At 38.4% G+C, this 17331-nt stretch overlaps 3 protein-coding genes across 3 annotated transcripts; 2 read left to right on the forward strand and 1 right to left on the reverse strand.

Annotated features, from left to right (window-relative positions):
* The first annotated feature begins 2373 nt into the window (after nucleotides 1–2373).
* Nucleotides 2374–10147, forward strand: LOC135674119 (transcription factor LHW-like). Its single transcript, XM_065183597.1, has 10 exons — nucleotides 2374–2899; nucleotides 3435–3638; nucleotides 3770–3851; nucleotides 5479–5520; nucleotides 5653–5712; nucleotides 6172–7953; nucleotides 8064–8165; nucleotides 8656–8796; nucleotides 8875–9000; nucleotides 9723–10147. The coding sequence occupies exons 1-10, from the start codon at nucleotides 2802–2804 to the stop codon at nucleotides 9876–9878; spliced, it is 2793 nt and encodes a 930-aa protein (XP_065039669.1). The 5' UTR covers nucleotides 2374–2801; the 3' UTR covers nucleotides 9879–10147.
* A 486-nt stretch (nucleotides 10148–10633) lies between these two features.
* On the forward strand, nucleotides 10634–13231 carry LOC135674120 (uncharacterized). The gene is made up of 2 exons (XM_065183599.1): nucleotides 10634–10749; nucleotides 12808–13231. The coding sequence occupies exons 1-2, from the start codon at nucleotides 10660–10662 to the stop codon at nucleotides 13093–13095; spliced, it is 378 nt and encodes a 125-aa protein (XP_065039671.1). The 5' UTR covers nucleotides 10634–10659; the 3' UTR covers nucleotides 13096–13231.
* A 274-nt stretch (nucleotides 13232–13505) lies between these two features.
* LOC103985253 (WAT1-related protein At5g64700) lies at nucleotides 13506–16636 on the reverse strand. The gene is made up of 7 exons (XM_065183598.1): nucleotides 16414–16636; nucleotides 16280–16342; nucleotides 16076–16192; nucleotides 15227–15479; nucleotides 14965–15123; nucleotides 13884–14035; nucleotides 13506–13789 (listed from the first exon to the last, which is right to left on the reverse strand). The coding sequence occupies exons 1-7, from the start codon at nucleotides 16605–16607 to the stop codon at nucleotides 13654–13656; spliced, it is 1074 nt and encodes a 357-aa protein (XP_065039670.1). The 5' UTR covers nucleotides 16608–16636; the 3' UTR covers nucleotides 13506–13653.
* Nucleotides 16637–17331: the final 695 nt, after the last annotated feature.

Genomic DNA, 17331 nt, shown 5'->3' on the forward strand with positions numbered 1-17331 from the left:
AGAGGATCGGGATAAGCCACAAGGGCTTTGCTATTTGGAAGGTGGGGGGTGGGGGTGGGGGGGGAGGGGAGAAGAAAAGACAAAAGGAACTGCAAGTTTCCATGCACGAAGAAACAGGGGTTGGGTGGTGACCTTCTTGTTCGTACGTGCTGATCCAAATCAGCATGGATGAGTTGTGAGGAAGCGAACAATGCACATCTGCCAAATGATTGAAACATAGAAAATTGACGACTTAGGGTGAGATCTAAGACCTGAATTTTAGACATTTGTTGGTGAAGAAAGTACCTCAAGAAGATGAATCTACTTCAAGCATTTGTTGTCTTATTTTGCTTTGATTGCTGGCTTTTAGCCATGTTGAGGTGTTTTTATAATTTAAAAAGGTATTTTGTTTGAGAAAAAAAAAAGTAGTAAAAATGAAGAACTGTCTCACTTCCCCTCGTAGTTGTTATCTGTTCATCTTTCTTTGATCTTATTTCCTGAACATTTTGTTTACAGTTCAGGATCCAGAAGGAGTAGAGATTACAAATTGATGAGATGCCAAATTTATTTCCTGGTCCTTTTTTTTTTTTGTTTCAGTGCACTTAGATCAGGTCCAAACAAAACAAAAGGCACATCAAAATCTCCATCATCAATCACAGAAACTTTTTGGCTGAGTCCCCCATGATCCAACTACAAAGAAGTGGGGGATCCATACTGGTGTGACCCTAATCCTATCTGCCTGCCATTCTTGTGACTTGTAACACCCCTCCCATTACCGGTGGGCCTTAGATCGAGTGTCAAACAACAAAGGACTAGTAGCTTCAAATCAAAACTTTTGCTTTTGTGGGGGAAGGGTGTATAATTGTACAAGCCAAGGTCAAGATTCTCATACAGATATGTCTTTTAGTGGGCTCTTATCTTTTCCTACTTTTTCTCTCTGTCCTCTCGGTAAAGAAGCACTCAGCACTTGGCCATCATAAATGCTGAATCTTTAGTGGGTTAACCCAGATGATTGCCATCAAGTGTTCTATCCTTCCAAGCCCAATGTTTGAGCTCATATTTATTCATGTCACACTGCTCACCTTCTCTTCGTAAGACAGATAACTTAGAGATCTGCCTATTGGTTAGTGTAGTGGTTGTTTGAAGAGTTACTTTCCTATCAAAGCAGACCTCTTAGAATCTGAGATAGCCGAGTCAAGATATTATGTTCTAAACCTTATATTTAGAGCAAATAATTAGACAGAGGAATAAAAATCTAAATGGATCATGACGTGGCACATCTCCATCCAAACATGCTGTTGAGTGTTTGGAATGTGACCAAATTGACAGCAATGGAGCACAAAAAGAATCCAACCATGAATCCAGTACGACTTCGGTGTTCCATACAGTCTCCTGCCCATCTCCAATGAACTTAAAAACATGCTTCTTCACTGCATTTCTTTGCTTCATTCCCACATAGATGGACTGCATGAATGATAGAAGTTCCTGAAGTGGTATCATTCATCAAAGTCCACAGAGGAACGGATACCCTTCCAGTTAGTCTTTCAACAAACACTCATGTAGAACCAAAGAACAGAAGCAACATGGATTCTCCCCTCATCTCCGGCTAACAAAATCATAGTCATTAAACAAGCTCATTAATTTTACATCATCAGGGTGTGGCTCCAACAAAGATTAGTGAAGAACAGAACAAAAGCCATCACATCCTTCCTCAAAAGGAGAAAGGCAAATGTTTGCAGCTGAGAGCTTTTTAGTAGTTTAAGCAAAAGGAGAAGACAAGCCACTGGGAGTGTGTCAGCCCTCCTTGTACTCCTCCTCTCAGCGCCTTACACCCCACTACAGCCATCACTTTGAAAGATCAACCCCACCATTAAAAGACTACATGATGACCCATTATACAAACCAGGAAAGGACACCCCATTTGAAAGCCCCCATTCAGTGGCAACCCTCGTAAATTTGCACAACAAGCGTGGCCTAAAACACGCCTCCCTTCTGTCGCCCGAGCTCCCGGAAGCTGCGCACGATATAAGTAAGAGTAAATATACGAACATGTGCACGAATTTTCTATGCGGGATAACAACTTCCCGTTGATTGACCGCCAAAATCATCTCAAGCGTTCATCACTGGCGTCCAATTCCTATGCGGGAGACAATGGCGATTTCGTTAATTTCCTGCAGTTCAGGAATTAATTATTAGACTGGATCCGACGGTCTGGATTCAATGGTTTAGAGGGGGGAGTTGATACCGCTTGCGATTCGTTACCTACTTCGATACCCGTGTTGTTATTGGAAGACATGTGGGTCCCAGTTCTAGGTTTGGATTTTCTCGTCAATTGTTTCATCCCTCCCGTCTGGGTATATATATTGACCTGGACTTACGGTTCTACCCCCGCAATCGGAGGAACGATGCGGCCTTGCCTGTGAAGAGGACCACCCCTCGCAAGGAGGCCATCTTCTCTCTCTCTCTAAACGTGCTCTCTTCGCGCTCCGCGGAGGCCCTCTTGAAGCTCCCCCAGGTGGTCAAGCTCGTCGATGGGTGGCCGGCGACCGACAGCGGAGGAGGAGGGGAGGGCCGCGCGTGGTAGGAAGAGGGGTGGTGGACTGCGGACCATGCAGGCGGGGCGGGGCTCTTGCCGCGGCAGCTAGACCCGTTCTTATCCCCGGAGCCGCGCGGTGTCGACATTTGCTGTCTCTCGGAGCCCTTCCGTTGTCTCTCTCCTTCTCTCCCTTCCTTTTCGGCTTCCAGTTGCTTTCTTCCTCCGAATTTGGCGGCAAAGTCGGGTCTTTTTTGGTCGATCGACCGTGGTGGTGGGGCTTGTCGCCATGGGGCTGCCGCTGAGAGAGGCGCTGAGGCAACTGTGCCTCGAGTTCGGGTGGTCGTACGCGGTTTTCTGGAGCGCGACCGGCTTTGGGAGTGGGATGTAAGTTTCCTCTCTCGAATTTTATGTCTTTCTGTTTCGCCGGGTAAAGTTTAGCAGAGGTAGGGTATACTAAACTCGCATTTGATGAGCTTGGTAACATGATAAGTAAGGAAAAAGGTGTCTACGTCCGGTTCGTCTTGAGCTGATGGAAGCTTATATCTGAGCTTCTCATGTTGTTACGTACGAAGAAATATGCTTGTTTGGTTATCTTTGGAAAAACCGAGACGCTTTTTATGGTTTATTCTGTGTCTCTTTCATTTGCTTTCCATTTTTGAGTGGCAAGGCAAACAAAAATATCCCTGTGGTTTCTAAACATTTGTGATGGATAGCAAGCAGAAAAATTTGTTATTGACATTAGGTCTTGCATGGATTGTGCGGCTGTAGCTTTGAGCTCTTGTATGATGCTTGTGACGTTGTTTCACTGTGATCTTAAAAACGAGTGAAAAATTTTGGAGTTTTGGTCGACTATTTGTTTAAACCTTTGGATTACATGTTTTGACATTTGTTTTGAGGACTCTATTGTGAAATTTGGCAGGCATTTGACCTGGGAGGATGGGTATTGTGACCGGAAGCTGGGCGTGTCAAAGTTGCAGGTTTCAGATTTGCTGCTCAAGGAACATGCTGTTGTTGAAAGTACCGAGGACAACTGCTTCTCGGAGCGAGGCTGTCAAGCAGATGACAGAATAGTTGATCTGGTTGACAAGATTATGGCATCACAGGTCCATATTGTCGGAGATGGGTGTGTGGACTAATCTGGTCATTCTTGGTTTTGGCATTTCTGTGAAATGTTTTCTTCTTATTCGTCTTCTTTATGCTTGCCGTTGGCTTCTCTTTCCTTGTTTAGCTTACTTAATGGACTTCTTATTTCAGGTTAACTGGACAGGCAGCTTCAGTGGGAAAACATCTGTGGATCCATAACCATACCCTTGATGGATTTGGTTCCACATCTAAGGTATAGCTTTTGATGTTCTTATTGTCTAGTTAAAAATTAAACATATGATGCTATAACCTAAAATGCTCTCTGAGGTGGGCACTTTATGTGTGACAACATTGTTGTTATTTGTGTACCTAGGTCATCTTGTCAATGGCTTAACGTATGAAACTTGGAAATTTTGGTAGGTATAGCTCAGGGGATTGTTTCTCTTTATAACATTACTAAGGAAAATATATACTAAGACTGACAAATAAATGCACATTGGAATACTCTTGGTGTAAATGATTTTCTTTTGACTATCTTCGGTTGTTTTCGGGAATTAATTGCTTCTGTAACTCATAAAATAACTGAATTAGAGAAGAAGATGAGGCCTAGACTTGTGTTATTTCATCAGTTATTTGAAGAAGTGAGCCTAAATTTTCAAAAACATCTAGAAATTCTAGATGTAATTAAGTGTAAAGCACCTTAGGCTGGAATTGGGCTATGCAAAGGCTTATTGACCCAAAACGGAAACTTTTGGGTTTTGTAAAGGCCCTTTGTCACTACCTCTGGTCAGAGTATAATTGACTCATTAATTTCGTTGAGACTAAACGACAAGCCCAAATTACTTAAGACCCTTATAAGTCAATCGGATGTGTAAGTAAATCAGGTATTACATTCTCTCTCACTTAAGATGTCTTGTCCAACATAGCTCAAAATCAGACCCTAACATGATGCATGTGCGACATGCTTTAGTGGTAGCTCCAAACCATGATGTATCCTTTTGCTCCGTTCCGTGGACGTCCTCTAGCTCCCTATACAGATAGTCCTTTTATACTCAAGCCTCTCACCATGCCTCATGTCGTCTCGGTTCTGATACCAATTGTCACAACTTGTCCTGATGAGATAATTATGCTACTAACATCGTTGGGGGTAAATCACTAGTCCAAAATGCTTAATCCTAAATTAAGGATAGTACACTCATCATACTTTTATAAATCAAACCAAGAATTTGCCCATTTCCATTGCAGGACTGAACTGAGATGTTATACTCTTCTTTCAGGCAGATTGGCTCTCTATTATCATTATGATGATGGCGGTGGTTCTGCAAAGTCTGTACTGCATCTTAGGATAATTTTTAATCAATTTCTTCCTCTTGACTAATGTTCAAAGCTACATCTTCTCTTGATTTTGAATATGGTGTCATGTGATTGGGCCAACATTTCATGCTGTTTGAGATTTAAGCAATCTTGGTGTCCCTTATTTCCAGGGAGATTAGCTTTAATAAGTAGATTTATCACTAGTCTGTGGTTAGGAATTATCTTACTGTGTTCGTTGGTGATAGTTTATTATATCGGTTTGACATGAGTTTCTTTGATTAAATCTATGTGTATCACACTTAATAATGTTATGGTATAGAACGTTCATAATTGGAGATGTACTGTGCAAGCCGATTTCATTGTGGATGAGTGAGTAGCGAGTGTGCCCGTCAATTTTTGTGTTGGGTTTTTTCCATTCTTTTGCTTGTGGAATCCTATATTAAACATCTATTCTAAAATGTTACTGTGGCCAAGTACTTCAAAAGCATATTCTACTTCCTGATTTGGAGTAAAAGCCCTGATTACCATCTTGCCATGCCTAATGAATGTTTATTGTGTACTTGTAGGGCTTTGCTGACATAAATTGCCAGATTGTAGCAGGCATTCAGGTCATGCAGTATTCTCTTAACATTTCTTGTTATTCTCACTTCTTCTTCTTCTCTTGTTTGTGTTTATTGATATATCATTCTATTTTCTTTCTTTTTCTTAACCAAATTTTTGATAAATTTCTTGCATTGCAGACAATTGTAGTTATTCCTGTGCTTCCAGTTGGAGTCATACAACTAGGTTCCACCCAGATGGTATGTTGACTTCCACTATATTGAAAACTACAAGTAGATCCTGATTTTAGCTTTGTTGAAGTGGCCTCATCTTGTGTTTCCAATTTCACTATATGTTTTAATGTTTCAGACAGCAATGAACACAACTCAGAGTGTGGAAAAATAACATGGATGGGTGCACTTACTTGCAAATTGGGAATCATAAACTTGCATATTGTCACTATATATTTGGGGAGTAGTTGAAACTATGCTGCAAGATCATTTTTGATGAAAATTCTTCACAAACACACATCATTATGAAGAATTAACAAGCAAAGCTTAGAATTTTTTTTACATTTATGGGCATGATGATGATGTACTGCTGGAAAGCCTGATCCTATCTATGATCAAAGAAATTTACTGCGAGACATGCTGAAGGAATGAAGCTTATTTATAGTTTTTATTATCCTCTTTTCTGATCTGTGTATCCATATCTTGCAGGTTTTGGAAAACATTGATTTCATTAATCATGTGAAAAATTTAGTTTTGAAGCTAAATTGTGGATTGGGAGCTCATCCATCTGATAACACCCAGAAAACACTGAGGCAAAAAAGTCAAATGTATTCTTCACTTGGCCCGCTTTTTGATTGCCGATCTACAACTGCTTGTACTACTGTGGACAATATACTGCCTATTACTGCTAACGGATTCAGCCATGAGCTCATCAGGTTCCTACCTCCAGAATCTTTTGCTGCATCGTTTTCTGCATTACCATCACAAATGAATAAGAAAATGCAACCCAGTGCTTCTGAAATAATGTCAGGCAAACAAAATGTGAACACTACAACACATACTATAGGTGAACTTTTCATGCATGGTACTCAGGACATATCTCCGAAGCCAGATATAGAGTGTACACAGCAAGTAATGCCAGTTAATACAGGCTCCAAATGTCAAAACGAGCCTTCTGTTTCAAACTTATTTCTATTGTCCAACAGTTTAAAGGTCCTGGAAGAAGAGCTTATGTTCACATCAGCTATTGGAACATTAGAATCTGCGAACAATTTATCTACATCACTGCAAGATACCAAGGGTTTTCCACTAAGTATTAAGAGTGAATCATCCAACAATGCAGATAAACTTGGCAACTCCAGTTCCATTCAGCATGGAGTCACTGAACATTCAAATTTGTGTGCCAAGTTTTCTGTAAGTGGGGCACCCCAAATTTTAGACCAAAGAAGCTGCTCACTTGGAAAACCTGGCATTTCAGAGGTTTCTAACAAGGACCAGCCTTTCTGCATCAATGAAGTTTCTAATCCTGTATCAGATGCAGGAGCACTAAAAGAAAACAGTGATTTAGTTCAAGCTTCTTGTTTCTTTTCATCCAAACCTGATGTTCGAGTTTCTTGCCCTGAGATGCCAGCTGACATTTTTGAGTATGAATTTTGCTATTCAAATGCTGTTCAGAGAGATCAAAGATGTAAAAGAGTTAATTATAAGGTAAATGGTATTTGTCCAGGCGAGAGCAGGCAATGTGTGCAAGATTTGGATGAATGCAAACTTCTATATACATCAAAAGACGCATCACCATTTCCTGTGGATTTTACTTCAAGCAGTGATCTTTTTGGTTTGTTTGATATTGACAATAAGACGAATTGCTCAAATGGCAGTTTAGATGATGTTTTAGTGCATGAGAATAGTGCAAGTGCTTTTAATGTGGGTACAGAGATACCTGTCTTAGATTCATCAAGCAATCAGATTTTGTATTCTGGGCTATTTTCCATAGATGACAGTGATCAATTATTGGATGCAGTAATCTCAAAGATCAATTCAGGTGCCAAGCATAGCTCAGAAGACAGTACTTCTTGTAAGACTTCATTATCAAATGTTCATAGTTCTCATTATGCTGGAAATCCCAGTCATGGCGAAGTGCTTCTGTCGAAGCACAGGAAAGATGACTTTATTGGTTTTTCACCAGTACTTGCGAAAAAAGAGCCTTCATACTCAGGTTATGGCAAGTCTTCATGCAACCTTGAGAAAGATGGAGACTACTCTCAGAAAATTGGGCTTCATAAATCTTTGATCAGCTCATGGGTTGAGAATTGTCAGAATGTTAAATATGACTGTGTATCAGATTCAAATAGTAAAAAAGTTGCTGAAGTAGGTAAGCTAAGTAGGAAGAGGCCGAGACCTGATGAGAGTCCTAGACCAAGGCCGAAAGATCGACAGATGATACAAGACCGTATCAAGGAACTCCGAGAAATAGTACCAAATGGGGCAAAGGTGACCTTATGACCTGAAGCTTCAAGCATGCATAAGTTTTATGAGTTATGATTGTTGATGCTTAAGGGCAATACTAATGATTTTGTTGCTACTTGTTGACAATGGAACAGTGTAGCATTGATGCCTTGTTGGAAAAAACCATCAAGCACATGCTTTTCTTGCAAAGTGTAACCAAGCATGCTGACAAGCTTAAGGTTGCTGGAGAACCCAAAGTATGTGGATTTATCCTACAATCACTATTTGCTATATGTCTAAGCTTGCTTAAACTTCTTAAGAATCATTGGTTACACCTTTTTAGCAATCTGAAAACTAAATAAGCAACACCGACATTGAAAACCATGTTTGTTATTTGTGGCATAAATTTTTGCATGATGCAATAAAGGTTTATGCTAGTGAAGACTTCCAATGATTGTTAGAGATTTCTTCTAACTGAAAACCCTCATGAAGCTATCTCATGCAAATCATGTTTTGGGATTACTGTAATTTTATTAAATACTTAATTGGACTAGTTAAAGAATTTTATTTTATATGGCCATTTGTCTTTCTTTGTGAACATGTCGTAATCAGCTCCATCCTTGTCTGCATAGCCTTAAGCTGTTACATTCTATTTTGTCATTCCTTCCATCAGATTCTCAGATCAGATGTGTAGGACTTCATTGATTTATAACCCTAAGTGTCATTTTTTACTTGCTGCATATACAGATCAGTGGTGAGGAGGGCGGGTTGCTCTTGAAAGACAACTTCGACGGTGGTGCAACATGGGCATTTGAGGTAGGAACTCAACCAATGATCTGTCCGATCATAGTGGAGGATCTGAACCCACCTCGACAGCTGCTCGTAGAGGTAAATGGTTCCTCTTGTTACTTGCTTTTCATCAATTCTCATCAATGAAGAGAAAGCCTCAAGATGATTTATTTGTAGATGCTTTGCGAGGAGCGGGGTTTCTTTCTGGAGATTGCTGATTTCATCAGAGGATTGGGATTGACAATATTGAAAGGGGTGATGGAAGCACGAAAAAGGAAAGTTTGGGCACGTTTTGCCGTAGAGGTACTAAGATGCCTCTGGCATATAAGTTCCTTGCTATTGATCTGTGCCTTCAGTTTAGTAGCATGCAGACAAACTTTAGTGTCATACTGTACCTGTTGGAAAATTATCATTGAAGGATGATAGTTTTCATTAATTCATAGAAAAACACAGTAGCGGATAAGTAAAGAGGATGAAACTAAAATATTTTATTCATCACAATCAATCACTCTATCTTTCTCTCATGTTACAAGGTCATAGGCAGACCATACCGCAGCCTAATTTGATGGAACTCTTCATTTAATTATGGCTCTTAAGCTAACTCCTTATCTAAATATAATTTTTAATTTAATATTCCATCAGCATTATGCACATGCCTCACACACTTACATAGGTCATATATTCTCCTTTCACTTGTTCCTTATCCTAACATCCCATGTGGTGCATTTATAGCCCATAGTTACATACAAAAATTTATAGCCCATGGTAACTATGTTACATCCATAAATTCAGTCATTGTTTGGGGAAGGAAATCATTGGGGATTGGTTGGCTAGGTTTGCTTTGTCAACTAAAAATTCCTTTTTTTCAAGAGGCTACTGGCATGATCCTCTCCTTCCTCTTTTGAGTGCTGATTCTTTAAGCATCGGTCATACACGATCTTTCTAGCAATGTAATTTCTTTTGTGTTTGAAAAAAAAAGAAAATGTTACGATTGCTAAAACAAAGGTTGCATATATTGTGCACAGGCCAACAGAGATGTGACTAGGATGGAGATATTCGTTTCGCTCATGCAATTGTTACAACCCACGGCTGGAAGCAGCACAGGACCACCAAGTGTCGGCAACATCAACATGCCGCATGCCGTACTCCACCAAACTTCTATTCCTGCACAGGTTCTCTGATCATCTGTTAGCAAGTAATTGGCATGGCGCCGGTGTTGGACCTGGAAAAGCGAAGAGCAGGTTTAACTTCTCCTGCCATGACTAGCATTCCAGAACCTATTTGGAAGACAAATTAGACTATAGACATTTTTGTCTAGTCTGTTCCAGCTTAATCTGGAAGCATGTGAGCTGTGTACTTGGGATGTTTATTGTCAATGCTAATAGCATACCCTTTGCCTTTGGTAAATTCTTTATAAAGAAATCAGCCTTCTTGGCAACTGTTACCCTTCTTCTAATTTGTTTGGAATGCCAGTAAGATGTGACTGCTATGGCATGACATTGAGATCAAGGTTTTGTATGCTTCTTGTTTTGAATTTGCTGTACTTGTTTGGAAAGCAAAAGAAGTAAAAAAACTTGGGATTTGAATGCATGAAATTGGAGATACCATGTTTTTATTGTCAGTATAATTGTCTCACTGGCTACAGTATTATGTTTCTCCTTTTACCCCAAAAGCAGTGGAAATCCCATATCATTGTGACATACTATTTGCACGCAAACAAATCACCAGCCATACAACATACATCTACATAAAATTCTTCCATATCAGTGTTGCATAATATTGTCACACTGCACAATTCTAAATTTTGTGAAGTGTTTCTTCTTTAGTAATATTTCAATCTTATCTTATACATAAATATTTTGCTAAGAATTATATAATTTATTATTTAACCCTTTTCATTACCTCTCATTGAAGGGTCATCTTAGAAAAACTGATGTAATCAATTTTATACAAGTAATTTCTATGAAAGATGGTGGAGGAGGGCGGGAGGTTCAGCGGGGGCCGGGGCAACCGGAGGAGAACCGGCGGAGATCTCTCAGTGACTTGTTCCAGGTGCGTGTCGCTGCCTTACTCCTCAGATTTAATCGTCAAAATCTCTGTTTCAGCTGCAGAAGGAAACAAGTTGCGATCTTTAGACCTGGTAGTGTGTTCTGAAGATTCTTGATGTTAGCTTTTGATCTCATTTGTTGCATCGAATGAGGGAATCCCCTCCTCATTTGGCTGCTTCTAAAACTCCACTAACATGGTAAAATACGGGTGTCAGGGGCATTGATTATGTTAGGCGAGGTTGTTGATGTTGATAAGAAGAGAGGATAGAGATATCAAATAGAGGAAGAGTATGACGAGCTTCAATCTCTTATATTTCTCTCAAAAAATATTTTTATAATTTCAGAAACTCTCTTACCCTCATGACCCAATATATAGGGTTTATATAGTCCCCAAAGATATATTATATTAATTGTATTCAAGATGAATTATTCTCTTTCAAAAAACATTTTCAAGAGCCAATAACCAATTTGACTTATCCTTTTATAGACTTTTAATCTATTTTTTCTTCTAGATGTAATGATTCTCCCACTTGATGTAATAAATCTTTTATGTCACTTGAACAAGTTTAATTCCAATAGAGGTCAAATGCATATCGAATTTAATTATTCAATTCGCTTGCTACATTGGAAGCAGCTGTGTGGCGGAAAGTGTAATCCAGTAGAAGCTCCATGCTGACTTGATTGTGTAACCGACCTGATGGTTCTCCAATTTTGTCCCATGGATTTGAGAATAGAAAATTGCAATTTTCTAGTAGTTGATGTCATTGTTTCATTGCCTGCGTATAGTGTGGCTTATATTCTTCGTCTTTAGACCTAATGCATCATTCTCACCATTATTGTTTTCTTCTCTCTTTATGTTTTGCCTGCGCTACTTTACTTTACTTTTAACCATAGATTAAGAAGAATCTTTTAGAATCTTCTAAGACAAGTATCTCCTAAGACAATTCTTACGTTTCTGATTTCTGATTGACAATTGGTTGTTGTTTCCTATGTCTGTTCATGTAGGTTATCCAGTAAAATACATGAGCATTATTGACAATGAACGTGCAATCAATTAGAGGCTTTTTCTTTAGCTTTACAAAAGATACTTCACCCTTTCAATTTTCCTCAGGAGGACTGCCAGTTGTCTTTTTTCTTTTTTCAAGTGCCAGCACTTTTACTTTTCTCCTTTATCGATCATAACACATCGAAAGGTCTCAAACCCTTTTTAAGTGCTTGTGCCAACCTTCATTATAGCATGTAAATTTTATGTCGTGGGCTAATTCTGCTGGAAATCTTATGTGTGGAGCACTCTGATATCATTCCTGTGGAAAACTCTGTTATACCCACCTTAGGTTTCTAATTAAGAAATTTAATGCTGATGATCACTTATTCTCTTAATCCATGTAGCCCTTTAGTTGTTTTAGATTTTTTCTACATTTCAAAGCTTGCTTGACCATAATTCATTGATAGTAGGGCTTAGCTAAAGCCGATAACAGTTTATTATGGATATGCTAGTGTCAAAATCGCGTATAGGAGGCTTAAAGACCTTTTATAAGATTTTTTTTTTTATCGATAGAAACAGGCATTGAATGATTTGTTCATGGCATTAGAAAAGTATCAAGTACGTAGAAATAGGGTATGTGACATACAAATCATCATGGCATAGAACACATTCAAAGATCAACAACTGCTATGATGTCAGTCTTAAGGCTTTCCACATAAATAGGACCTACTCCCAAGTAATGCTTGAGGTAATTCTGTAAGGTTAACGTTGAGTATGAAGTTAAATGAATGCAGTGAATTTTTTAATCTTATCACTCTTCTTGAGTTAATAAATATCAAGAATTTGAAATCCTAGAATTGTTCAATAGACACCAAGGACCATAATGTGTATTTTCGTTGATGTTCTTGCTTATATGTTTTCTCGGTAGGGAACTTTTCAGGTCATCTTCCGGATGGAAGTAAGCCTCAGAACCTGCCACCATAAAAAAATAAAAAAAAATCACTAAATGTATGTACAAAGTTCACAAAAGCTAATTTGAAGTTGAACTTATACTAATTATATTTGCCGTCTCTGCAGAATGAAGAGCCGAGCAGTTCCTCTGAGACTGCTAAGAACATTCTATCGGAGACTGTGTTACCAAAGGAAGAAGTGATCGAGTGCAAGGCATCGAAAGAGGCAGTGGTGCAAGAAACAGATGAACAACCTACGCAGATTTCTAAAGCCGAAGCCGCTCAAGCTATCACGACTGCTACCCCACGGGAGACTTCTGTTCCTTCTACGGCGGCAGATTCCGTAGCAAGCGTAGCAAATGCAGTAGCATTGGGTTCAGAAACTAAAGCCCAAGTCGAAACTGCTAAGGTGTAGGCAACAGATTCCAGTGTCACAGAAGGTAGTCCAGATGCAGAGGAGAAGACGACAGATGCATGATTGCCTGTTTACTGATTGCCACAATTTACACCGACATGGTTTACAGGTAAACATGGCTGATCTGATGGAATTACTCTTCTGCGTCTGTTGTCTGTTCATCATTCTGCTGTTTCCTTTCACGATTCAAATCCCGATTGCATTGTAGATTTGATTTTTTATCTGCTCATGTTCTGTGGTAAGAAAAATAAAACTATATGTAGCAGGATATGATATTTTTAAATAATTCTTGTATATCCTCCTTGCTGAGGAGAATTAAACTCCTACAGGACTTGTAGAAGCTCTTGGCAGTATGTTCTTAACTATTGCATTCTTGTAAGAATCAGTACAAAAAACAAAATTCTTCACTGTTTTGATTCATAAACCATGGCTGTTTGGTTGATCAACATGAACTCAAAATTTAGCTGCAGATTTCATTTGGTAGCACTTCCAACTCTTTGATTTCTTCAACACAAGGATTTCTTTCATGTTTCAAAGTAGAAATAACATCAAAATAGTTCAGGCCATGTTTCTTCCTTCTCCTGCATGTGCTGGCTTTCCTTCTTCGATTGAGACCTGACAGAGAGCTCTTTCCTTGTTCTTTCCCCATAGTACTCCATAAAGGCCTCCAACCATAAGAAGTCCACCTAAAATACTGAAATCAATGTGTCAACATAGCATTAGCTTAGCTAAATTAATCAGACAGTTTGAAAGATGGAAGAAAAACCAGGTATGCGTAGGCCCCACACCTTCCCACAGAAATCATCTCTCCTAGGAAAACAGATGAACATATCATGGTGAAAACAATATTTAGAGGTGTGAAAATTGCCGAAAACACAGGGCCCTTCTTCTCGACACAAAATGTTTGCAAATAGAAACAAACTCCTGTCACCACAAACCCCTGCCATCAAAGAAAATGTGATTCATCATTGCTTTTTCTTGTGAGAAACACAAGAAGATTTATCAGCAACAAAATGACTGACCTTCAGTTGATAGCATCATATCCAATAAACTTGTTGGGAATAAAATTATTTCCAGGAGGATTTTATCTCAAGATACCAAGAATATTTTTCTTGCTTGTACTTATGAAATAGGTGAGTGTTTCCTCATCTTTCTTAAAAATTCTTGAGGTGTCACTAAGAAAAATGATAGGCCATCGGTTGAACCTATGGTCAACTGATTGACCATAACTTTCATATATTTTATAAATAAAATAAAGCATATGTTATATTTAAAATAGAAAATTTACATAAATAGTATTATAAATTTTTTTGGTATGAGTGAGCCGACGGTGAGGGGATGAGAGAGTAACGAAAATAGTTCTTTTATTTTTCATCCTTATAATACAAAGACTAAATTGCCCTTAGAAAATTCAAACATCTTTAACGATAAATTAAAATTAAAATATTTAAAATATAAAAATATACAAATAATATTATATTTTTTTGATATGAGGGAACGGACATTGAGGAGATAAGAGAGTAACAAAAATAGTTTTTTATATTTATTTTTCGTCCTTATAAGATAAAGACTTAATTGCCCATATAAAATTCAAACATCTATAATGATAAATTAAAATTAAAATTATTTAAATTATAAAAATATATAAATAATATTATAGTTTTTTGATATGAGGGAACAGACATTGAGGGGATAAGAGAGTAACAAAAATAGTTTTTTTTTTTAAATTTTTTCATCCTTATAATAAAATGACTTAATTGTCCTTAGAAAATTCAAACATCGTTAACGATAAAAAAAAAAAAAAATTACTTATTTTAATCTGTTTAAGAATCAAATAACCTAATCGGTTTAAGATGCTGAGTCACTCACACTGTAGAGGATGGCAAGCAGGCCCATATCCCACTGCAGCTTCCACTTGGAGCTGTCCCTCTCGAATGCTATCGCAACAAACAGCGACTGAAATGTGCCGAAGAGGCACTCGAGTGTTGTGAAGAGAAGCTTGGAAGTGTACTCCTTCAGCAACATCCCCTGTAAGCAAAGTGATCAGCGATTAGCATGGAATCCCCAAACCCCCCTGTTGCCTATGGCAACATCTCTCTCTCATGGCTGATCTAATGCTAGTGCAATGCACCTGTAAGACCAGCCACAATGCCCAGGTTATGTTGGAGGTGATCATGAAAAGGGTGCCTTTGATCCAGGTGGTCTTTGGCAGAGCTGCCTTCTGGTGTGTTGGACTTGTGTGGCGGCCGGAGGAGCCATGGAGGTTCAGGGGATGGATGTAAGAGCCTCTATAGAGGGCAGTCATCACCACTCCGGCCACACAAAGTGCTATTCCCACTGCCTTGGCTATTCCTGAGATCCTCTTCACCTTCATGGTCTCCATTCTGGATCATTAAAGTACACATACTACTCTGTTCATATATTGAAGCTGGAGATATTTGTCATGGTAATAATCTATGCCAAGTGCATTAATTTGAGAACATACACTTGCAAACTTTGTTACTATAAATATGAAGTTGTGAGGGAACATATATATATATATATATATATATATATATATATATATATATATATATATATGTATGTATGTATGTATGTATGTATGTATGTATGTATGTATCAAGCAATGTAGTTTGGCCCTTAAAATAGCGATATGGCCCATCAAGAAGTATAACAATAGGCCACTTGATCCTATAATCGGGTGCAACTTCTATCAAAAGCCATGAGCCAGCGAGGAACATCTGCATCGTACCAGAAGATATTTTTTCGACCTGAAATGACCTGTTCCGATCTGACCCGACTCATCAGTTTTTTTTAGTACTGAATCGTAGCTACTTTGCTTCGATCTTTTTCCCCTCAAAGAATTAATCTTTGGAACGGAAATTAATGAAGGTACATAATTTATATGATGTCGCTTACTACTGTCAACAAAATTAGTTCTATCTCATAAGGGAAGAAGAATAGAAGAAGAGCCACAAACCTGAAGAGCACAGCAAAGAAGAAGGTATATACCGGGACGGAGTTCGCAGTTGCTGAGGCCACTGATGCTGAAGTATACTTCACTCCGATGTTATACAAGTTCAAACTCAAAGTAATCCTAAAAACACAGAGACTACCACTGTCACACAAAGTGAGATCAACACTACCAGCACGCAACAAAAGCTAACATCAACAACATATATACCCAAGCATTGCATGCATGAACAGTTTCAACGACACCATAAACGTCAATGGTGGAGAGGAATTCCTGCAACCAGCAACCAAGATGATGACCACGGCAGAACTAAGAACGAAATGAAAGCAGATGATGATGAATACCTTTCGAAGACAAAAGCGAGGGGGGCGAGTAGTACCGAAGCAGCTGCTTGTCGATAGAAGATGAACACGAACGTGCTCAAACCCTCATCGAAAGCTGCTTTGGATATCACGAAGTAGCCAGTATATGTCAGCTGGATGATGACTGCGGCGATGTATGGTTTGTAATTTGCGTCCATGGCTCCCAGGTAGGGCATGAGATGGTGGAGTTGAGCTGAGATGAGCCACTTCAACTGCATCTAGTGGACATGCATGCATGGAGTCGCGCATTAAATAAACTGCACAAGAACAGGAGGCTCCATAGTGCTGAATCTTTTAGGCAACCTAATATTCTTGCAGAATATATTGCTTTGTGATCTAAAAGTATTCATTCATGTTGCATTAAGCATTTGTTCTTCGCTTTTGTAGTTAGATAATAGCGTTTATATATATATATATATATATATATATATATATATATATATATATATATATATATATATATATATATATATATTACGTGTATGTACATGGTATATGTGTTGCAGAGAGAGAAATGTGCTAAGCAGCTGTATCCATGCATCATGAACTTGAAAATGGTTGTGCTCAATGTAAAAGCTATTGTGATAGTTTAACCAAAAGTATCAAACTATAGTCTTACTTTTTGTTATGCATGCTAGATGGAATTTTGGATCACTTCCTCGTGGACCATTTGTTTGTTTCTCTCATCAAGATTGCATTATCTTTTGCTTATTGCTCGGGGAAAGATGTGATACATACATACATACATATTATATATAAAGACTTTTTTTTTTTACACTTTTGGTTTGAAGTATTAAAAACTTTGTTTCCCTAACTTACTTACTAGTTATGTATTATATAATGTGTGCAATGAAAGATAAAATGTTAGGGGCTGAGTGCAAATAATTTAATACATACATA

The sequence above is a fragment of the Musa acuminata genome, chromosome BXJ1-5 (genome assembly GCF_036884655.1).
Source record: "Musa acuminata AAA Group cultivar baxijiao chromosome BXJ1-5, Cavendish_Baxijiao_AAA, whole genome shotgun sequence".
NCBI classification, from domain to species: domain Eukaryota; kingdom Viridiplantae; phylum Streptophyta; class Magnoliopsida; order Zingiberales; family Musaceae; genus Musa; species Musa acuminata.